The following is a 23,393-nucleotide window of genomic DNA, read 5'->3' as shown; positions in this document are numbered from 1 at the left end:
AGGGTGCCAGGCACAGCTGCAGACAGGGTCACAGGGCGGACTCAACAGCAAGCCGCTCCCTTAAAGGGCCCCTCCCAGACACAGTTGCACTAAACAACACAAGATACACAGAGCCGACAACTGGTTGCAGACCCTGTGCCTGCAGCATGGATGCCCAGCTGCAGCAGCAGCAGCCAGAAGCCCTGGGCTAAGGGCTGCTGCCCACGGTGACCATAGAGCCCCGCAGGGGCTGGAGAGAGAGCGTCTCTCAACCCCTCAGCTGATGGCCGCCATGGCAGACCCCGCTATTTCGAAGTTGTGGGACGCGCAATGACTACACGGTCCCAACTTCGACGTCTCGCCGCCTAACGTCGAAGTTAACTTCGAAATAGCGCCCGACGCGTGTAGCCGTGACGGGCGCTATTTCGAAGTTAGTGCCGCTACTTCGAAGTAGCGTGCACGTGTAGACACGGCTGTTGTGAAGTAGTCTTCAGGATTGTCCTTAGGATTTCTGGGGCTCTATGTAGCATTACTGAACTGGTGCCCTTATGCCCAACAGCAGCCCAAGAGGGCAATTCTTTAGAGACTTGATTTTCTAATCTTCAGCAACACATTAACGAAATATTTTAAAGCAAATTTTAAACTAATGCCCTATAGATTAACAGAATTTATACATGGAGGTGACAAATGCCCGTTACGTGGCTTTATTACTGCTTGAAGGGCTCCTTCCCAGGTTCAGTGTGCTGCTAATCAGTCTGGCCAGCTTCTTCATTTTTAAGTTAACTAGATCCTCTCTGGAGGAAGCAGAGCCACAGAACAGGGATAGGAAGAGGCAGGTGGGTGCCCCAGTGGGGCTCCAAATTTTAGGGAGCCTCACACGGTTGCATACTCTGAGGATGGGTAAGGACAGCCCTGGTAGTATTTTACTGGTTTACTGATAATATCTGCAAGACACTGGACAGAAATCATAGCCTTCTACTGGCCCTATTCCTGTTCACAGGGATTCCCTCTATTGGGCTGTAATGTCATTGCCATAAGAAAGCAGGAAAAGTCAGTTGTGTGTTGCCACACGACCCTTCTCCAAAATCATCTGAGCCCTGGAGGGCAAATCTCACCTTTCACATTGACTTTGATGGCAGGGATGTTAAAACTCTATTTCATATACGCTGCAATGACAACAAAATCCAATATTTAGTGCAATGATCCTGAACAGATCTGTAATATAAATCTGAAATAAAATAAAATAAAATAAAAGCTTCCATGCATCTCCCTTTGAACAGCAAAACAACTGAACTATTTTAAAGACTGGTGTAAATTGGCCTTGTTTCCCTGACATTGCTGGCTCTATGCTGATTTACACACCTGAGAATATGGTCCAACATTCAGTTTGTGGCCGGCAGGGGTGGGTACGGGCGCATAGATCTGAGAGAAGAACCCTGGAAACGCATCTTTCTCCTCCAAGTGCCATCACTGTAAATCAGGCCCAAACCTCTGCTAATTTCACGCCTAATATTAAGTCCTCAGACATGGAAAAAGTAGCCAAACGAGAAAGCAAAACCATAGGCACAGCCTAGCGCAACATCCAACCCAGCCTCTTCTAGAGCCAGAATGCTGAAGAGCAGCTGTAACCACGGGTTAATTCTGTTCTCCCCCCTAGGAAATGAGCCTTCCCCAAGGACGCGGAGGTGAACGGGAGGGAGAACTGGGCCAGTGAGCAAAACAAACATGGTGCTGAAAAAAAGTGCAACGCCCTCAAAGGCTGGGCAACTAGAGCGGAGCAGCAGCATCCACAGGGTGCCACCAGCTTCTCCTGTCAGCTGCGCTTGGACTGAGCAGCAGCTGCCCAGATCTCTCGCAGCCCTTGAGGATGCCAAGCCTGGAGTCCCAGGCAGTTCAACTAGTCAGCTCCAGTGTGCTGTGGCTCTGGCTGCTCCAATACCTGTTTTATCACCCCAAGCGTGTACACGGTGGCTTAAATTTTAAGACAGCCCTTCCTATCTGTAACACCCCAACCGCACCCAACCCTGCAGCTCCTTCCCACTAGGTCAGGGGTCCAAGCCCTCAGAGACGCATGCTCGAAATCCCCAAGGAGAACAGCAGCTGCGGCTCCCCAGGACAGCTTGGGGTTTGGCACCAGGAGGAAAAGCTGAGGAAAGGCAGAATCCTGAGAGGCCATCTTTGTTCACTGCAATGTCAAGGTCCTGGAAATCCTGCTAAGCTACAATGCCAACTGCGCCATAATCAGGGATGCAGCTTATTCATGTGCCACCCGGCTTCAGGGTTTCCAGGCTGGTCACAGGCTTGCTGAGAGAAAGGAAGGGAATGCGGCTGTGCGAAGACTGATGGCAGGGAAGAGCTGCCGCTGCAGGAAACAGGCCAGGAGTTTGCAGACATATGGCTTCCCTCCTGCCTGGGAGCCTTCGTCTTCTGGGAACCCTCAGGGTCCATTCATGGTGAAAAGTGGGGAGGGCCCGGGTTCTCCTTCTCTCCTTTGCATTGCCAAGAGTACCGTGTGAAATGCATGGGCTGGTTGGCCGGGCTCTGCTGGGCCCGTGGGCCTCAGAAGTGGTCATTTACACTCCGGATGCAGAGCAGGATGAGCCTGGCAGAGGGAAGAGGCTTCCCAGGAGACCTTTCTGCACTGCTCAACAAAGCCACTCTCTGAAGGCTGGCAGGGCTGTTGCAAAGTTCTGCAGCATAGGCAGGGCCCTCTGCTTGCTCAGGCTGGGAGATGAGGTGGGGATTAACGCAACCTGGAGCTCTTCATTGTTCCAACTGCGATGGCAGGTTCTGCTCGCTCTGCAGCAGGACTCCAATGCTCTAGTGTTTCACCGCGAACGGTCACCGGCCATCCGGACCCTGCAGTTGGCCAGTATTCCAGTGCTGCAAAGCACACTCAGGCACCCAATGACCAACTGTGGCTACTGCAATGTCTTTTAGCTCAGCTCCTCTCCCCACCCTCCTCCTCCCTGTGCAGGTTTTGGGCACGGCCCTGGCGGAAATAGCCTACGCAAGGAACATCTCTATTACAGGAGTGGCGGCACAGGGAGGTAAAGTGATGTGCCCATAGCTAGAGAGGACATTGGTGGCAGAACCAGGACAAAAAGAAAAACCCAAGAGTTCCTGGCTCCGCAGCCAGAGTTCAAGCAGTTTAAATGGTACCTCTTTGCTAAACCAGGCCTATCTTCTCCCCCTCTCTTCTGAGCCCCATTAGTGTGCCCAGTCCTAATGGACAGCCTCTGGGGAAAGGGTTCACAGGAAGGCAGAGCTCCTGTTAGTGCTTGTGAGAGGCAGGTTAGTCCATCTGACACCCCCGGTAACAGGGGAGCAAAGAGGGCAGTTGCCCCTGGGCTCTTTTGAAAGGCTGTGGAGCGCTGGGCGGGGGCAAGGCTGACTGCCCTAAGCCTCACCCCTTCCGCCCTTGGTCCTTTCCCTTCTGGGGGTGGGGAACCTGCCCATCCCTTTGCTCCCTGGCCTGCAGCTACACTGAGGAGTTAACAACTATGATGGAGAACCCCAGTCAGCCCACGAACTACATCGAGCGGGGAGAAAGGGGGGGGAAATAATAGCCCATGGATGATTAGAGGATCCCCACTCTCTTCTGTACAGCTGGAGCAATTTGTACAGTGGGGATGCTGAGAACCATTGAGCCACACTGTAAATCCTGTAGCTGATGGAGAACGCTTCAAGCTAAGGGGGGGCAGCACGCTTCGTTTCAGCACCTATGATTACGGCCCTACCAAATTCACGGCCCATTTTGGTCAATTTCATGGTCATATGATTTCCAGTAGGGTAATTTTGTGTTTTCAGATATTTAATTCTGGAATGTCCCAGTGTTGCAATGGCGGGGGGGGCCAAAAAAGGAATTAAAGGAGGGGGGTTGCAAAGTTATTGTGGGGAGAGTGACGGTATTGCTACCCTTACTTCTGTGCAGCTGCTGGCAGCAGCATTGACTTCAGACCTGCAAAGTGGGAGAGCAGCCGCTGCTGGCCAGACGCCCAGCTCTGAAGGCAGAGCTACCTCCAGCAGCAGCGCAGAAGGAAGGATGGTATGGTATGTTATTGCCACCCTTAGTTCAGCGCTGCTGCCTGCAGAGCTGGGCCATCCATGAGCAGCTGCCATTCTTTGGCCAGCCAGCTCTGAAGGCAGCACTGCAGACGTCAGGGCGACATAGATATGATATTGTCAGGTTTACAGCTGCTGCTAAGGTGCTGCCTTCAGAGCTGGGCACCCTGCCAAAGTCACGACCACCACTCTCCAGGTGCCCAGCTCTGAAGGCAGCACAGAAGTGAGGGTAGCTACACCATAACCCTCCTAAAATAACCTTGTGATCCCCCTGCAATTCGCTTTTGAGACAGGGCCTCCACTTTCAGCAATGCTGGTCTCCCCACATAATTTGCACAGCACAGGGTAAAAGTACACCCAACGCCAGATTTCATGGAAGGACGCCAGGTTTCATAGTCCGTGATGCCTTTTGCATGACCGTGAATTTGGCAGAGTCCTCCCTATGGTCTCTTACGGAAGACAGTGTTAGGCCAGAGCTGTTGCCTAAGATGTTGTGTGAAATGAGGAAGTCCGGGGGAGTAGTTGCAAATTCTCACCACACTCTGACACGCGCATGCACGTGTGCACACACACACACACACACACACACACACACAGCCTGTGCCACACTGCCATCCAAGCCTTTTCTAACAATGGTGCTGTGACCAGTCCACAAGCTGTGTGACCCCCTCGAGGTAGCAGCTCTGAAGCAGGTCCTTATGATTGAACTGGGGCTGCCCCGACCTCAAATCAACAATGGGACGCTGATTTTCACAAGCCCAGGCTGCAGGATCATTAAATCCTCTGAGACTCAGGCCTCATTGTGTTGCTTTGTCAACATTCGATGAGGAGGGTCACGACAGAACCATAAGAATCCTGCTTGGGAGGAGGCTACTTCCATAAGAAGAGGTTGAGCTTCAAAATCCTAATGCTGGCTCCGTTCACCCTCCCCTCACCCTGACACTACCGACGAAGCCCAAGGGGGACTATGATCCCAGGCATATCAAAGCTGGTCCCGTCTTCCTGCAGCCTGATCACCTGGCTTCTTAGCCCTGGCATGGATCCAGCCGTCTAATGGACATGTAGCATGCCTGAGAGAGAGTGCAGGCTGCCATCTTTGGATACTGATCCTTCCCCTCTGAAGAGTCGTTGCTCTCTGACCGCTGGCACAGTCAATCTTTTGCATTTTTGCAGAGTCCTCCTGACCCCTCGGGACAGGCAGGAGAGCTGGAGAGTCTGTACGTTGATCCTCTGAGTTGGTCTTTCCCTGGGAATCTATGTGCACCTGATGGGGATTCTGGGCTGGGGGTGCAGGGGATCCTGACCCCAAGGACCTTGTTTAACAATGCTCCCATGCATGCTCCTGCAAGGCAGTTCTTACAGGCACAGGCACAGCAGCCAGGAAAAGCTGCCTCCTCCGTCATTAGCAGATCAAATGCCGCTGCACAAAGATGCTCCCCATGGAGTGGTGACAGCAGGTGAGCCAAAGAATGAAGACCCAGGCTGGGGACTAGGGGAAGGGAAGACCGATCCTTTGTGTCTGGAGGGATGGTGGAAGAAGGATTCTGATAGCCCTCTGGGGCACACCCTGGGACAGAACTGCCTGCTGATGGGCGGTGGGTATTCAAAAATTAATCTGCACCACAAAGCTAGTCCTAGGGTTGCCAGACAATAAGCTGAGCAGTGAGTCCATCAAAGATGCCCTGTTTCCTGTCACGAGTGGGCACGCTCACCCACACTGAGAGGTCGCTGAGTTAAACAGAGCTGGGTGCAAAGGAGACACATGCTCGACAGGACGTCCTGTAACGGGATGGGCCTAGAATCCTCCTGTAGCCTGTCACTTCCTGGTGGTCCGGTCCCAGGTGGCCTGGTGGCCTCTAGCTTAATGAACACAAATCCCCTTTTGGCCATGTTCTCCAGGGTCAGTGCTGCCACAATGGCTCCCCGCTGGGGCCCCTTCTCCTTCCTCTGCCCAGCAAGGCTGCCTGTCTGTGGCTTTCAGCCAGGAGCTGGACACCCCAGAATTCACCGAGGCTCCATTCAGCTCAGGAGCCAGTCCCTTTAAACGGCCGGGCTGTGTGATGGCCGTTTGCTGTCCAGAAGGGCCCTCCAGTCTTCGGCCCAAGATTGGAGCCTCCTGCTGGGCGGCTGCAGCCACAGGTGCTTATTGTGACAAGCTGTGAAGAGAACGTGTTCCCAGCTGGGGTTCGGCTCAGCACCTGAAAGACAGGGAGAACAAAGCAGCTCAGGGAGGGGCCTCCTGGCATCCTCAGGACCCTGTTGAGGACTCTGGGCCAGGCACTAGGTCTGTGAGCTGATGTCACACTTCCAGAACCCTGGGATCCCATCTAAGAGGGGCCCATATCCAAACACCCCCATCTAGCGTGGTACAGCCCTGGTCCTTATGACTGCAGCATCTGCATAAGTCGCAGTCGCTAAGGGACTTCTTCCTCACAGCCCTCGCAGTGGTAGGGAAGTGGGATCCCCATTTCATGGACAGGGGGGTGGAGGCATGGGGTAGGTGAAGGGCTTTGTCTACACCATAAATTAGTCTGCACCAGTGCAGTGACACACGTCGGGCACACTGGTGTGTTGCACGCTAACTGAGCTGGGGAGACTCTGGTGGTGCAAACTAACAGGTCCCTAGTGCAGTGTTTCTGTAAACAACTGGCAGGTGTGCTGGGAGCATTTGGAAAAATAATTCAAAGCCTTACAATAAATAACCATTTTACAATGACAACAGTCCTGGAAAATACTGAAACGTCATTTTATTTCTACATCTCACAAGAGCGGTAGTAGGCTGGCAACGCAGTGAGCTCGACTGACATCGTGTTAGCCTCCCCGCTCCTCTAACCGTCTCCTAGCTCTCCGGCGTCATAGCAACCAGCAACAACCCACGGCGTGCGCACGCGCCATGGCGATGCAGCGGCTGCGCTGTCAGTCAGCTGCTTGATGTCAGCCACTGCGCATCTGTGGCGTGTTTATTGAATTTATTATTTCCACCGATATGAGTAAACAGAGTCAGTTGTGTTTCCTTTTTTAAAAAAGCCGCCAACGAGTGAAGTCTGGTGGTTTTGGTTTGACAACAAGTTTTTGAAGAAAATTTTCACAGGCGTGCCGCATACAAAATATTATCAGTTGGTGTTCTGTGGTCTGAAAAAGTGAAAGGAACTCTGGTCTAGTGCGTGTAAACACTCAATGGTTTGCAACAGGAAGGAACCCCATCAATGTGCACCAGGGAACTGTTTGGGCACGCCTGCAGGGTCCACACAAGCCAGTTAGCGTGCAACGCACCAGTATGCACTAGACTGACAGCTCACCAGTGCAGACTGATGCACCATGCAGAGGAGCCATAAGTGACCTGCCCAAGGTCCCATGGGGAGTCTCTATTGAACCAAGCACTGAATCCACGTCTCCTGAGTCTCAGCCTCTATCGCACTCATGAGACTTGCCTTTCCGTGCTCTGGGGAGGCCCAGCTCTGAAGACCCTCTCTCCACCTTGGGCTGACCCAGAACCCCGGAACCAAAGGCCCCAGGCTCTCAGAAAATGCTGCTCCAATTGCTGGAAGGCACCGGCATGCGAGGAGTTTGGGGGGCTCTTGCTTGACAATAACGGCCTGAAAAAACGTGACACCCAACGTCACTGGCAGCACAGTGGCTGTGCGTCAGCCTGATGTACGTATGGCATTCGGCATTGGCCAAAAAGTTTCAGAAAGAAGATAAAATACACAGGGAGGGGAGAAAGCCCAGCCTGCCTGTCCCAGATTTACCATACAGTTATACAGTGTCTAATCTCCCTTACCTGTTATATCTGGTCGATCGTCTATAAGCAGATCACCAGAGATCACTGTTTTATCTCGCGTTAGGACAATCTGCTCCAGAAATTCTTGGCCAAAATGCTTCTCCACCCAGGCGTACTGGAAAGCAAAGGGGTGCTGCAGTCAGTGTGAGAGGTGGGGCAGGCAGGCATGGCCAGCAGCCTGGCCCCAGCTCAGCTGGAATGCAAGGAGCTGGACATTGGTTTCCTCCAAAAGACAATGGTCAGGAATGACAGGAGGCTGTGGGCGCAGGGGTGGGAGGACACCAAGCCGAGGACACTTGGATTGGGGCAAACCTCAGTGAAACAGCTGACAGCAGCAGCCAACCGCATTTTGGATGCGTGTAAGAAACAACAAGGGTTTTGAACCAAATCAAAGGCACTTGTCACTGCATGGGAGGCCTCTTAGGGAGCTGAACTTGGTGAGGGGAGGGGTTTTCCCTGGGTGTTCTACATGCGCCTGTGTGGGAGAGAAAAGAACCAGCAAAGAAGAGAAAGAAGGAAACAAAGAAGCACCAGATCCACCTTCCCGGAAGTGTCGAGGTGGCTTAAGAGGAGAGCTGCAGAGCAGAACTGCTGTTTAGAAAAGGGTTTGGAGCGGAGAGCACAGAAACTGTCCCCTGCTGTTTGATTCATACTGTATTGAGGGGAACAGGACTGTGTACAGTCTTTTAGACACACAGTATTGCATCAGCGACACCTGAATTGTCTCCTCCTGATAGGAACCACCTGCAGCGTTCCTAACTGTGGTTAACCGCTGGGGTGAAAAGGGGTAACAGTATTAATGGCCCAGAAGGGACACTGATTTCCCTTCGACTTCCACCCAGCAAGGTCCTTGGTGTGGACTTCCTCTTTGTTCAGCTCGCTCTCTGCTTACGAAATGTCCTGTGCTTTAATAATAGAGAGTTTCTGGGATTGCGATGAAATGTGAAAACCAAGCTGCGTCTACACGTGCACGCTACTTCGAAGTAGCGGCAGTAACTTCGAAATAGCGCCCGTCGCGGCTACACGTGTTGGGCGCTATTTCGAAGTTGAAATCGACGTTAGGCGGCGAGACGTCGAAGTCGCTAACCCCATGAGGGGATGGGAATAGCGCCCTACTTCGATGCTCAACATCGAAGTAGGGACGTGTAGACGATCCGCGTCCCGCAACATCGAAATAGCGGGGTCCTCCATGGCGGCCATCAGCTGGGGGGTTGAGAGATACTCTCTCTCCAGCCCTTGCGGGGCTCTGTGGTCACCGTGTGCAGCAGCCCTTAGCCCAGGGCTTCTGGCTGCTGCTGCTGCAGCTGGGGGTCCGTGCTGCATATACAGGGTCTGCAACTAGTTGTTGGCTCTGTGTATCTTGCACTGTTTAATGAAAGTGTGTCTGGGAGGGGCCCTTTAAGGGAGCGACTTGCTGTTGAGTCCGCCCCGTGACCCTGTCTGCAGCTGTGCCTGGCTCCCTTATTTCGATGTGTGCTACTTTGGCGTGTAGACGTTCCCTCGCTGCGCCTATTTCGATGTTGGGCTGAGCAACGTCGAAGTTGAACATCGACGTTGCCGGCCCTGGAGGACGTGTAGACGTTATTCATCGAAATAGGCTATTTCGATGTCGCTACTTCGAAATTAGCTATTTCGATGTAGCGTGCACGTGTAGACGTAGCCCCAAGCTCCCAAGGGCTTACAATGCCAGTGTCTGCCACAGCACCTTCTGCCCAGGGACTTCAGCACATTTTACAGAGAGTAATTAGTTCAAGTCCCCAATACCCACATTTTGCAGATGAGCAAAGTGAGGTCAACTGGCTTCTCCTGACTTGCTATGCTGCATTAAGGCAGAAGCCAGGAGTCCTGGTTGCCCCAAGCTATGCATTTGCCACAAGGCTCTCCCTGCTCTCACATGTGGTTACAGAAGAGACCAAAGAACTTTTTGGACAGTCGGTACTAGCCCTGCAACCTGCCTGGGGTAAATGCTTTCTGCCTATCTTAATTCTCCCCGCAGTTTGAATTGGAGAGTACATACATCACGTCCTGTTTAAAATGTACAGCTGCCACATTCCGTCTCAGAGGCGGCTGTGTCCTGTAGATGAATGTAGTGGTTCTGGTGCATATGGCCTTTAGAGTGCTTTGGCATCATCTGGGATGCACCAGACACAGGTGCTGACCTTGCCATGTGATTGACCAGCTACATTTGAAGAGTTCTCCAGTGACTGCGGGTGGGGCTGGAGAAAGACACGGGCCAGCAACAGATTTGACATTCCAGGGGTGACCCTTGTGTTTTGGGGCCCAGTCTGCATGCTCCAGACCCCGACCCAGACCTAGCCCACCCACCTCTCCACACACTTCCACTGTATCTCACAGAGCTCACTCATTGGTTACCTTCTCATAAGAGCAGTATCGGTACTTCTTGATTGGGCTCGTGCAGATGAACACGTCAGTTCTGCCGGGAAAAGTGAGAGAGTGAGAGTGGGGAAACTCACTGATTAAACCCCATTTCCAAATCTAAAAGCACTGTAGGATCCAGGACGTGGCCCCAGGTAGCCTGGGAACTGTTACACAGATGCCAGGCCCCTGATGGAACTTGCATACACTGAATAGGTACGTACACTAAAAAGCATTGCTGGTGAGCGGGCATTGAGATAACACGGGCTTACAGTCAAGAAGAGGGCACAAAGGAGGCAGACACAAGGAGGGCTCAGACGCTACAGGTCCCAGGGAAGCCTACATGTTAGAATTGGAAACCTCCATTCACAGGATGCTCACACACACTGACCCACCGCAAACCTGGACAGAACGTCTTGCCAAGTACTTGACCAGTCTATTTTCCGAGGCGTGTGAACACGTGTGTATGAGCTGCTAACAAAGAGTGCTCTCTCAAGAGTTCTACTGATGCCCTGCAATCTTCACCTAAAAGAAGTCCCAGAGCTGGAAGAGCAGAGAGGGCTGTAAATCAGGGTTAACAACTGCGCCTAATATTACAGGCTGACTTGGCGTAAATCTGACTGTCTCTTCTTGGTGGTCACACGATAACGAGTAGGACGTCGTCATATCACCCTCGTATTTGTGGGTCCGTTGATGGCTGACCAGCCCAATTCTGGAGCCGCAGGTCCTGTCACAGAAGGGGCAGGTGTTGGTAGCTGTTGGAGGGGCGTGGGGCAGCTTTTGCCACTCTTTTCTTCTGACATCAGGAATTGGAATACACATAAATCTACAGGGGAACACTTTAACCTCCCTGGACAGTCCACAATGGATTTGAAAGTCACCATTCTTCGACAAAAGGATTTTACCACAAGATCACAAAGGGAGACATCTGCACTGCAATTCATTTGCAAATTTGACATTTTTAAATTAGGCCTTAACAGGGAATCTCAATTTTCTTGCACACTACAAGGGCAGTTTCCCCACCTTTGATATTCACAGGAATGGCACGTAACCCACTTAACATAATTTGCTCCTTCTACTGGCCCTATAAGTGACAGGTAATCCCTCCTTCCTCCCTGCTTTATAAATCCTGGATTCCAATTGTCTGCTCTGAATCTGAGGAAGTGGGTCTTACCCACAAAAGCTCATGACCCAATAAATAAACGTGTTAGTTTCTAGGGTGCTACAGGACAACTTGTTATTTGAGAAGCTATAGACTAACACAGCTCCCCCTCTGAGCCTACAGACCCTCAGATCACATTGATTTTCACCCACTGGGATTTGGGCCACCAGATCTCAAGCTGCAGAAGGCAAGAGCACAAACTCCCTGCTACACCTAACACACACACACCATGCACCCCTGTGAACATGTCCTTACTTTTCCAATTCAGCCATTTGCTTCACGGCTTCCACAGCCCCTGGGATTGGATCCAGCTCAATGAAGAAGTTCTTGGACTCCCATATGCTGATGGCTTTTTCCTGCAGGAGCAAACAGGCCGGTTACTGCACAGCACAGTCTGCTACTCTTCTGCCTGGCCTGGTCGCCATCCACATTTTTTTCCACTGAAAAGCCTTCACCAGGAAAGACGATGGCTGTTAGGCTGGCTGGGTCAGATAGCAGGCAGGCTGAGATCTCTGCCAATCATGCTGACAAATAGTCTGAGTGTTCTCCCCACCCTGCCCCCTCACCAGTCTGTGCCCATCGGTTGTCTCTTATATTTAGACTGTAAGCTCTTTGGAGCATGGACCTTTTGGTCCTGTGTTCCTACAGCCCCGAGCACAATGGAGTCCTGCTCCATAATGCAGGGTCCTTTGTGCTACCCCAGTGCTAATAATAGAGAGGGTCCCCTACCAAAACTTGAATTCTCCCAAACCCTGGATTTGAACCTCATGGCCTGGGTCCACCTGAGACAAGCTAGCTGCCCACCACAGGCGGCAAGCAGAGAGGGGTGCCCCCAGGTAAGTGTGGCACCCCTTATCCACTCCCCCCATGCTCCCCCCATGCATCCTGCTCCCTCCAGAGCCTGTACCCTCTTCTCCCACCTCCCCATCCTGCTGCCAAATTCCCTCCCCCCCCAAAAGCCTGCATCCAGGATCCCCATACTCTGCCCCAGGCCAGAGTGAGACCCCCAGATTCTATTCCAGAGCCTGTATCCCAGACCTCCACCTACACCCCTCCTACTCCCCAATCCCCAAACTCCCTCCCAGAGCCTCAAGCCCAGACCCCACATCTGCACCCCTAACCCCAACCTCCGAGAGCCTGCACCCAAGCCCCCCCTAGAGCTCCATCCCCACCCTTCCAGCACCCAAACTCCCTCCCAGAGCCTGCCACCCTCATGCCCCCTAGTCCTCTGCTCTCTCCAAGAACCTGCACCCTTCCCCCATCCAAACTCCCTCCTGAGGCGGGAGAAGATGCTGGGTATTCTACACCCCCCAAAAAATTTTGTAAACCTGCTACTCCTCCTGTAATGCTCAGGTGTTCAGCAAGGGATCCCACGCTATGGGCACATTTGTTTCCATGAAAAAATGTAATCAAATTGCCCCAAGTGGGAAGGTGCCATGGAAAGAATGCTGCTCTGCCACCTCAAGGGCCCCTCTAAAACAGGGATTCCCACCCTATGGGTCAGGACCCAGACATGGGTTACCATTAGATTTTCTAAGGGTCGCCGGCTGGGCGGCTCCGAGCCTCATATGGCTCTTTAAGGAGCCATTTGCAGCTGCTGCCTCTCACTCCTCCAGCTCCCAGTCCCTGCCCTGCCCTGCCCTGATGCAATGGAACTCAATTTAATTGGTTTAACGGCCAGCAGGAGAGATCCAGCCATTAAACCAATGAAATTAAGTCCCATTTCAGCATGGCAGGGCAGGAACTGGGAGCTGGAGAAGGAGGAGAGGAAGTGGGTGGGGGAGCCGAGTGGAAGAGGTGGTGGTGGCCTGGTGAAGGAGCAGCTGGGAGCTGCAGTGGCAATTGTGTGAGGTAGGTGGGGGGGGGCATTTTGGGGCTGCAAGGGGTTTAAGTTTGGGAGCAGGGTGGGTTGTGTTTTGGGGCTGCAAGGAAGCCTGGGAGCAGGAAGGGAGGAAAGACCAGGTGGTGGAGGGAGAGAGGGAAATCAAGATTTATTAAAAAAAAGGGTTCCCAGGGGAGAAATACACCCCCCCGCCTCCTGGTTTTGAATTGCCTTGGGGCACAAAGTCCTACTGAATTGTCAAAATGGGCCACCATCTTGAAAAGGTTGGGAACTGCTGCTCTGAAAGTACCAGGCAAGGGGGTTCCTTGAGCAAGTGCTGGAGAACTTTGCTGTAACATTGCCCCGAGGAAAAATACATGGCTCCAAGGGAGATCTCAGGAAAGCAGGCAGACGCAGACAGCAAGCAGCAGAAGCCTGCAACAAGGGTGCCAGAGAGCAGCCTGTAACTGACCCCTTGTAGCTGGATCTAGAGAGCACGGAGAACTCAGGGCGCCTGTAAAACCCTTGCTCTGCCTCGAATTGCTAATGACAGGTAGATTGCTCAGGAAAGCAATCCTTTTGTGGTCTCATCAAAAACAATACATGGAAGCTGGGTCGAATGGTGTGGGGGAGTAGAGCAGAAAGGGCCATCCAGGGAGATAGGGGCAGGGGCATGTGAAGCCACCCTATTTAGCAATTAAAATTTTGGAAGGGGCACAACAGGGTGGTGCGCCTCTGGCGTGCTTCTGTGAGTCACCCATGGGTGGAGAGGGAGTGCTTCTTCAGAGCCAGCTCGTCTCTGCTGTGGGGGTTGCTTCTTTCTGACGATCTTGCAACCAGCTCCTCTGGGTTGGATAAACTATTCAGAGGAGGAGATTTGTACCACACTGATTGAAGAGCACAGAATCACGTCTGTCCCAGGGCTACAGAGCCAGGCAAGAGGCTAAAAACATGCAAGCCAGGCCTCAGTTAAAGGAAAAATTCACTCCCCCTTATTAAACATAACATAGGGCTGGCCTGTGCATACAGAGCTGGGGGCTGGGAGAGGCTGGGAGTGGCGCAGTGGCCGCAGGCTCAGCACCAGCCAGAGGAGGTGGCTGTGTCACTGCGTTGCAACCCAGCTACACCAATCAAAAGCAACCTTGATAGACTCAGAAGGGAGTTATGCCCTGAAGGCCTTGTGATGACACAGGAGGCCTGTGCTTGGGACAGAAAGGAACAGAGTGCCACAGGTAGCTTTGAGCCACTTTTGTGCTCTGGAGCATTTTGAAGTTGTCTAGAGCTACCTGGTCTTCCATCCAAGCTAGAGCAGCCTTAGGGCTGCTCTGACACTCGGCTTGCCATGACTTAAGGGCCCTGGGAAAGGGGCCATACTTTCCAGCTACGCCCTTGATGCCCACAAATCTGCAGAGTCACAAAACTGTTTTGTCGGGGTGTGGATCCTTTAATGCAGAGGAGAATTGGGACAGTCTGGAGGTTTCACCCATAAGCAATTGGCTTAACAGCACAGGGGCAAGGAAGGTTGGGTTCTGCTTAAGGGCCTGATTGGGGCTTTGTCCTGAACCCCAACCATGGGGCAGCAGGGCCATTCTGCTTCCCTGGAGGAGATCAGCAGGCAGGATGCAAAGCTGGGGAGTCATGTTTTGCCTGCCAGATTCCCCTTTGGTCTCAGGAACAAGTACCCTGTGTCGGGCATATACCTAACTATGCTACTGGGTGATGGCAGGGCCAAGGGTTTGGCCTCTCATTACCCTGTCCAATCTCACCATCTTGCACAGGGGATGTTAACAGTCCAGCTTCCAGCATTGCTCCTGTGATTTAGGTCTCTAGTGCACAAGAGTACGGAGGAACCTGACATCTCCTATACTCTCTTGAACAGCCAGGCCATAATTTGTCCAAGAATTTATTGCTCCGTGCTGGAGAGCTCCAAAGCAAAGTTCATCCTCCTATCAGATAGTCATGTGGAATATGGGAAGGCAGAATGCACGCACTTAAAAAGGGGGGAGGGAGCAAAACAGAAATCTCATCACACTGCTACCCAAGGGGTGCAGAGGGCCACGAGAAGACTCACGTAGCACCAGTGCTTTGAAAAGAATCTTCCAGACACATCTCAGCGCATGTTAAAAAAATAAAAAGTGCAGGTGACTCCTCGGGCTGCAGGGAAGTCGGTCGAGAATCCCCCATCCATGTGAAAAGAGCAGTTGCTGTGGCTGGTTGTTAAGGTATAATAAGGTACATTACAAACTCAGACTGCAATGCATTATACCAATGGGGGAACATTTAACGCATTCTGAGCTGACATCTGCAAAAGCATTTACACCCAGGCTTAACCTTCGGCACATGCATAAGTGCTTTGCTGCACTGGTGATGCAGGGGCTGACTCTGTTCCCAAAGTCAGCAGGTTTGCCACTAGGGTCAATGGGAGCAAAGCAGAGGCTTTAGTGAAGAAAAACACCTGCTAGATCAGGAGTCAGCAACCTTTTCCAAGGCGGAGTGCTGAAATTTGACCTTTTGACCTCTATATACAATGCACGTGCTGGCGACACTTTTTAAAGTCACTAAGAATCCTACTTACAACAGCTTCATTAATAGATAAATTAAGGTGCGGAGCTTTACCGGTTAGGTAGTGGTTGGTAGCATCAGCTGGTCTTTTGTTAATCCACAGGCAGCCTGGCTTTGAGCAAGTGCTCAGCTGCATGAAGGAGGATGGGCAGGGCTGAGTTCCCACCTTGCATGCTGATGAAAATCGGCTTGCACGCCGCTTTTGCGGGGAGTGGGGGGGTGCTGACCCCTGTGCTAGATCATCTCATTCCAGGTCAGGATTGTTCCTGTGCTCAATGCTCTGATCAGTCTGTGTTTAAGAGTTAGAATCATAGAATCACAGAGCTGGAAGGGACCTCAGGAGGTCACTGAGCCCAGCCCCCTGCCCCAGGCAGAATCAACCCCGACTAAGTCATCCCAGTCATGACTATCTTAAAAATCTCCAGGGATGGAGATTCCTGTAGCTCCCTAGGCAACACATCCCAGTGCCTCACCACAGTCCTGGTGAAGTAGTTGTTCCAAATATCCAACCTACTCCTCTCCTTCTGTAACTCCAGACCGTTACCCCTTGTTCTGCCATCTGTCACCACTGAGAACAGTTTCTCTCCCTCCTTTTTAGAGCTCCCCTTCAGGAAGTTGAAGGCTGCTATTAAATCACTCCTCACTCTTCTCTTCTGAAAACTAACTAAGCCCAGATCCCTCAGCCTCTCCTCACAGGTCATGTGCTCCAGCCCCTTAGTCGTGTTCGTTGCCCTCCACTGAACCTGCTCCAGTTCAAGGGTGGGGATTCTACCACTTCCCTGGAGCAACTTTTTCCTGGTTGAACAGAGCTCACTGCTAAGATTTTCCTGCTGCTCACCCCACATTTTCTCTTTTTTGTTTGATCTTATTTATCCCCAGGAGCTGTAAAGAATAACACCATCTCTACCCTGGGACTTAAATCCTCTTCCACTCTCTGTAGGCTATCTGGCTATGTGTGTTTAGCTCTCTTACTCTTCCCTCCAAACTGCTCCATTCCGCGTCAATCTTCCAGGCTTCAACTTTGCATGCAGGGTAGAGAAACGTGAAACTAATCTAGCAGCGGTCGGCAGTTGACCCTTGTACTCCTCTGTATCGTGAGGTGCAAGGAAGGTAATCGTGAGAAACTCTCATGTCGACCTTCCTCTGTGAGGATGGCCGGGTAAGTTGATTGCAGATAGGTTGATTCTAGCTACACAATCACTGTAGCTAGACTTGCGCACCTGCAATTGACTCACCTGCTTAGTGTAAACCAAGCCTGAGAACCCTCCAATTTGTCAATATCAATCTGTTGATGTGGTCCCAAATGGAACACAACATCCCAAATGCTGTTGCCCAAATACCATGCAAAAATAGCTTCATTCCCCCTTCTCCAACATCAACCGGATGCTGTCCAAAACCAAAGGGGATTTCATGGGCCCATGAAATTTTACCAATGAGGTGCAGGATTTCACTCCAAGAGTTCGGAATTTTTAATGGTGCTGTTGTCTGTTAATGGGATGGATACAATAGAAATACATGCTGCCAGCTGTGGGCACTCTGCTAATCAGCTGAGTGGCATTTGAATCTCTTCTGGATGGCCACCTAAGCGCTCAGCTTAGAAGAAACAATGAGCATCCCGAAATCCAAAGCACTCGGAACACAATCTGCTGAGATCTAAGGAGAAACCATGATATTGCAAGAACAGCAACACTGGGTCAGACCAAAGGGCTGTCCCATCAAGGATCATGACTCTGGGTGTGCTTCAGAGAATAAACAGTGCAGGGCAATTTCAAGTGATCCATCCTCCGTCATCTAGCCCCTGCTTCTGGCAACTGGAAGCATAGGGATACCTTGAGTATGGGGTTGACTATCCTTGACCGTCTTGCCTAACAGCCACTGAAGGACCTATCCTCCATGAATTTACCCAATTCTTTTTTCAACACAGTTATGATTTTGGCCTTCACAATGCCCCATGGCAACAAGTTCCATAGGCTGACTGTGTATTGTCTGAATAAGTACTTTCCTGTGTTTGTTTTAAACCTTCTGCCTATTAAATTTAACCAGGTGATCCCTACTTCTTATGTTATGTCAAGGGGGTGAATAATTCCATAGGTCATTTTCTGTATACCATTCACAATTTTATAGACTTCTATTGTATCAGTCCTGAGTTCTCTTTTTGCTAAATGGAACAGTCTCACATGAAAACTGTTCCATTCCCCCATGCATTTCATTGTCCTTCTCTGCACCTTTTCCAATTCTAGCATATCTTTTTTGAGAGGTTTCATATATTTAGCATCAGCCTGGAACTGAGGGGCTTCCCTGTATTCTCCGAATTCCAGATAGTTTTCCAGTTATACAGACAAGACACCACCAATGTTCCCTGTAACTGAGCACCTGGACGGCTGCCCAAGAGAGAGTCAGGGGCTGCCCAGCTGATTAGCAGAGTGCCCACAGCCACTCACAGCTGGCAGCATGTGTTTCTATTAGTAGTGCACATCTATACATGCCTTGGTGCATTTAACAAAATTTAGTCCACCCATGAATGGAAAAATAGATGGAACACTGGACACCACCTTGCAGCCCTGTTCTGTCTGCCTTTAAGTTAATAAGGGTTTCACCTGAATAATGATTATTTGGGGCCTACATTTGTTCACCACACTGTTTCCATTTGTGCCCTCAGAGACAGAAGACCTTTTATTTGTCTCAAACACATTTTGACACCTGCAAGTGGATTAAGCTATCAACTCCGATGTGGGGCTATAAACTCTCTGAGGCAGAAACCTAGTTTCTGAAGAACCAAATGCACTGAGTCTGGCTAAAAACAACATAAACAGAGTGTCCCGAACAACCCAACATCATTTTTCTGAAGGGTTTTAATGTTATTGTTTTAAATAAGCCCCTGAAAGGAACTGATTCCAGCTATTTTGAAAAGTCAGTCGCTTTAGTTTGCTTTCAACTTATCTACTGCATTATGTTGGGAACATTGGTGCTGAAGAGCTAAACAATACAGCTGGCAAGGAAGGCAACTGTTTATTCAATTTTGCAGCATTTTGCTTTACCTGCCTAAAGCCCTGCAGCCGGCGCTCAACTGGAAATTATAAGTAGGGGAGGAAAATCTCGACTACATTCCTTTGCATTTTTTAAACAAACTGTTTGAACTGACAGCCTGCAGCAAGAATCTGCATTTAAAGCCACTTAATTTTGGGAGGAGGAAAAAAAATCAGCATGGAAACCCCAATGCTTAAAATATTAATTATCAGGGCACCATAGAGGAATCCCTACTAGGTATCAGATGATGCACGACGAAAGCAACCCTTGCAGGGGAGAGTTTGCAGGCTGTGGCCCAGACAAATAATGGAAGAATAATACTATAACCAGGGGAAATTCATTCACTCACACTCAGCTCGGGTCTCAGCTGGCCGTACTGCTCCGACACCCAGAAGCCCCTACGGTCCTCCAGGGCAATGTAGGGCTTCTCTGGGTACCTGGCCCTGAACTTCTTTAAGAATCCGCCTTCGAAGTCCGCCAGCACCCCATCCATATCCACCAGGACGCGCAGGTGCCTGCCCTGGGCACTGCAGGACCTGGCTCGGGCGTGGGGCGCCCGGCCCAGCCCCAGCGTTGTGAAGGGACCGCAGGACCGGCTGTGCAGGTGCAAAAAGCTGCTGAGCAAAATCATGGCTAAGGCGGGCCAGGGGAGAAGGGAGCAAGAGGATTTCAAGAGGGGCGCAGCGGGCCTGGGGCCCGAGCCCTCTCCAGCCGCAGCAGCGCTCCCCACGGGAGCCCAGGCTGGTTGACAACCCTGGAGCAAAAGAAATTCCGCCCTCTCCTGGCCGCTGCAGCCAATAAACCAGCCACCGCTGAGAGGGGGGGCCCGGGCTGCCCCTGCCGCGGCCGAGCGGTGCGCTTCTGGCCAGCGGCGGGTAGCAGCTGCAGCAGGGCAGCGCGGAGCGGTGCGCAGGGGGGGGAGTAGCTGGAGCAGGGCAGCGCGGAGCGGTGCGCGGGGGGGGGAGTAGCTGGAGCAGGGCAGCGCGGAGCGGTGCGCGGGGGGGAAGTAGCTGGAGCAGGGCAGCGCGGAGCGGCGCGCGGGGGGGGGGGAGCAGCTGGAGCAGGGCAGCGCGGAGCGGTGCGCGGGGGGGGGGGAGCAGCTGGGGAAGGGCAGCGCGGAGCGGTGCGCGGGGGGGGGGAGTAGCTGGAGCAGGGCAGCGCGGAGCGGCGCGCGGGCGGGGGGAGCAGCTGGAGCAGGGCAGCGCGGAGCGGGGGAAGGGCAGCGCGGAGCGGCGCGCGGGCGGGGGGAGCAGCTGGGGAAGGGCAGCGCGGAGCGGTGCGCGGGGGGGAGCAGCTGGGGAAGGGCAGCGCGGAGCGGTGCGCGTGGGGGAGCAGCTAGGGCAGGGCAGCGCGGAGCGGTGCGCGGAGGGACAGCGGGAGAACAGCTGGGACAAGGCAGAGCCGCGCTCCTGCAAGGAGCCCTTTGCTGTCCAGCTCGATGCCCGGACCGCGGCGCTAGGCGAGCCCGACTATTGCCCTTGGCCCTGCGGCAGTGGCTGCAGCCCAACCCGGCAGTGTTAGCCTCGGTTCCTCTTCCCGTTGACTGGCAGCTGCAAGCGCCGCCTTCAAGCGGCACCGGGCCGGGGGAGCCGAGGGTCGGCTATAAGGGATCCTGTGGCTTTAAGGCATCTCCGGTCCCCCGCAGGCAGAGCCCATTCTGCGGGCCCCTCCCGACGCACCGGAGACCCCCCCGCCCCCACCGCGGCACGGCCTGCTCCTCCTGTCCCTCTCCAAGGAGCGGGGACAGCCGGGGAGAGGGCCGGGCCTCCACCGCGTCCCAGCGCCCCCCTTCCCAGCTGCCTCCTTTGCCAGCCCGCCTCTTGCTCCTTCTGCTCTCCCCTTCCCCTGCTCCAGACTCCCCAGGGCAAAGCTCCCTGCTGCCTGGCCCCAGGCACGTGGTGTGTGTTCGGTGGCCTAGGTAAGGCAGGCAGTGTTTTTTGTAAATAGAGCCCCAGAGGCTGTGTCGCTATCTAGTGGCACTTGAGGCTGGCATCTTGCCAGACCCGAAACCAAACAGGGTTGCAGGGGTGCTCAAAGTGTTGGGGGGGGGTTCTCTGGGGGAGGTGAAATTTGGCAAGAGGGGTGCAGCATGATCAGCTGCTGGGTCTCAGGCTCTTCCATCTCATTAAAAGCGTGGAAATACCTTACTGTTTTTATCTATATGAATTCACGTTGATACAGCAATGAATAAAGTTTTTACATCCTCCACACTTATTGTCTTACACATGCCAGAAGTTTTTTTGTCATAGGAACAGAACCGAAATGTCCGTTGGTTTGGATTACTCCAGCTTGCTGCAGCCAGCATGTTTCTTAAGCTTTTTGAGATCATGGAACACCAAAGAATAATTTTTTTAATGTGGAACACCTATGAAAATTTTCCAAAAATAATGTTGTCAGACAAAAACAGTAGCAACATATACAGCAAAAACAAAAAGAAATTTAGTCAGGTATCAGAAATGAAGAAGTAACATTACATGTGGTTTTAATAAAACAAAATATAGTCTTATTGTAAAACTTTGTATTTTTCCAAATGCTCACGGCACACGAGTTGTTTACAGAAAACTAGTGTTCCACGGAACATAGCTTAAGAAACACTGCTATATACTATAACCATTAATACAACGTGAGCTGGTAGATACTGGTACAGATAGTATATGATAAATGGTGTTCTGGGGCAGAGACTCAAGCCATCTATTTTTCATTGCTCTGAGCTTTTGCAAATAACTTTGGAGCAGTTGTTTTTAAAATCTCAGCCTGACCAAGGCTTGTAATTTTGTTTTGTTTTGTTTTGTTTTCAGTTCTGGGTTTAGAAAAGCTTCTGTTCTAGGAACCTTTCAGTCAGCATGAGGGACCAGAAAGTGGTGGTAGATGTGAGTTGATGTCATTTTGAGGACAGTGTGAGGATGGAATGAGCTGTGTGTAACATCCATGTGAGGTCAGTGTGATATCATTGTGGTTCTGAGTACTGCTAGGTGATCTTGGTGCGATACTGGTGGAGGTGTGATGATAGAGGGATGATGGCATGACTGCAGGAGGAGGTGGATATGCTAGTGGGATACTGGTGACAATGTGACGAGGGAATAATGGCATGACTGTGGGCAAGAGGATGCTGTTGGTGTGGTGCTGGAGATGGTGTGATATTGGAGGGACTATAGCATGACTGGAGGAGGAGGGGAGGATGCTGAGATGATACTGGTGGTAGCGTAAGGAAAGGGAACAATGGCAGAGCTGCAGGGGGAAGGGGATACCAGAGTGATACCAGTGATGATGCGGGGCAGGAGAGTGATGGCAAGACTGAGGTGGAGAGGAAAATGCTGGAGTGATACCACTGATGGTGTGAGGAGGGGACAACCATGGGATGGCTGTTGGGGAGTGTAGATACTGGGATGATACCGGTGTGATGGCAGAACAACGATATCATGGCTGCTGATGAGCGGAGTGATGATGCTGCGGTGACATCAGTGTGATGAGGTTGGAAACAATGTCACAGTTGTGGTGGGCAGGGAAGATGGCATGATAACCATATGAAGGAGTTGGGGGGATGATGGAACAGCTGTGGTGTGGAGAAGATGCTGCTTCGATACCGGTGTGATGACAGGGAGATGCTGGAATGGCTGCGGGGGAGATGCTGGAGTGCCATCAGTGGTGGTGCAAGGGGATGACAATGGCACAGCTGTGGCAGGGAGAGGGGAGATGCAGGTTGATACCAGTGTGATGGGGGGACGATGTCACAGCTGTGGGCAGAGGGGAGATGATGGAGTGATACTGGTGTGATGGGGGGAGGATGGCAGGCCTGTGGGAGAAGAGGAGATACAGGGTGTTACCAGTGTGATGTGGGGGGCGATGGCAGGGCTGTGGGCAGAGGGGAGATGATGGAGTGATATTGGTGTGATGCGAGTGGCCGAGATGCAGGGTGATATTGATGTGATGGAGGGCGATGGCAGGGCTGTGAACAGAGGGGAGATGATGGAGCGATACTGATGTGATGGGCACCGATGGCAGGGCTGTGGGCAGAGGGCAGGTGCAGGGTGATGCTGATGTGATGGTGGACGATGGCCAGGCTGTGGGCAGAGGGGAGATGCAGGGTGATGCTGATGTGATGGTGGACGATGGCGGGGCTGTGGGCAGAGGGGAGATGCAGGGTGATGCTGATGTGATGGTGGACGATGGCAAGGCTGGGGGCAGAGTGGAGACGCAGGGTGATGCTGATGTGATGGTGGACGATGGCAGGGCTGTGGGCAGAGGGCAGGTGCAGGGTGATGCTGATGTGATGGTGGGCGATGGCAGGGCTGGGGGCAGAGGGGAGATGCAGGGTGACGCTGATGTGATGGTGGACGATGGCAGGGCTGTGGGCAGAGGGGAGATGATGGAGTGATATTGGTGTGATGCGAGTGGCCGAGATGCAGGGTGATATTGATGTGATGGAGGGCGATGGCAGGGCTGTGAACAGAGGGGAGATGATGGAGCGATACTGATGTGATGGGCGCCGATGGCAGGGCTGTGGGCAGAGGGCAGGTGCAGGGTGATGCTGATGTGATGGTGGACGATGGCCAGGCTGTGGGCAGAGGGGAGATGCAGGGTGATGCTGATGTGATGGTGGACGATGGCGGGGCTGTGGG

The 23,393-nt window shown here is 52.4% G+C and overlaps 1 protein-coding gene across 4 annotated transcripts; it reads right to left on the bottom strand.

Moving 5' to 3' along the window:
- Nucleotides 1-409: 409 nt before the first annotated feature.
- Nucleotides 410-19,719, bottom strand: NT5M (5',3'-nucleotidase, mitochondrial). 4 transcript variants are annotated; one of them, XR_012647781.1, is made up of 6 exons: nt 19,124-19,719; nt 11,619-11,719; nt 10,199-10,259; nt 7,826-7,940; nt 7,476-7,640; nt 6,104-6,242 (listed from the first exon to the last, which is right to left on the bottom strand). XR_012647781.1 is itself a non-coding variant. In XM_075010990.1 (5 exons), the coding sequence occupies exons 1-5, from the start codon at nt 19,403-19,405 to the stop codon at nt 6,085-6,087; spliced, it is 717 nt and encodes a 238-aa protein (XP_074867091.1). In that variant the 5' UTR covers nt 19,406-19,719; the 3' UTR covers nt 410-6,084. The 4 variants fall into 4 exon arrangements, 2 of the variants coding, with proteins under 2 accessions (XP_074867091.1, XP_074867092.1); XM_075010990.1 differs by lacking the exon at nt 7,476-7,640 and having other exon boundaries at nt 410-6,242; XM_075010991.1 differs by lacking the exons at nt 6,104-6,242; nt 7,476-7,640 and adding an exon at nt 7,071-7,176.
- Nucleotides 19,720-23,393: the final 3,674 nt, after the last annotated feature.

This window comes from Carettochelys insculpta, chromosome 16, assembly GCF_033958435.1.
Source record: "Carettochelys insculpta isolate YL-2023 chromosome 16, ASM3395843v1, whole genome shotgun sequence".
NCBI classification, from domain to species: Eukaryota; Metazoa; Chordata; order Testudines; family Carettochelyidae; genus Carettochelys; species Carettochelys insculpta.
Note: the sequence above shows the minus strand (reverse complement) of the source record. Positions and strands in the feature narration are given on the sequence as shown.

Bases quoted from the DNA above. Each gene is read 5' to 3' on its own strand.
- NT5M (XM_075010990.1), bottom strand. From the start codon at position 19,405: ATGATTTTGCTCAGCAGCTTTTTGCACCTGCACAGCCGGTCCTGCGGT. The intron at 11,720-19,123 runs GTGAGTGAATGA...TTGCTCCTGCAG, and splicing joins AGCTGAGACCCGAGCTGAGT to GAAAAAGCCATCAGCATATG. The intron at 7,941-10,198 runs GTAACCAATGAG...TTTGCTTTCCAG, and splicing joins GATACTGCTCTTATGAGAAG to TACGCCTGGGTGGAGAAGCA.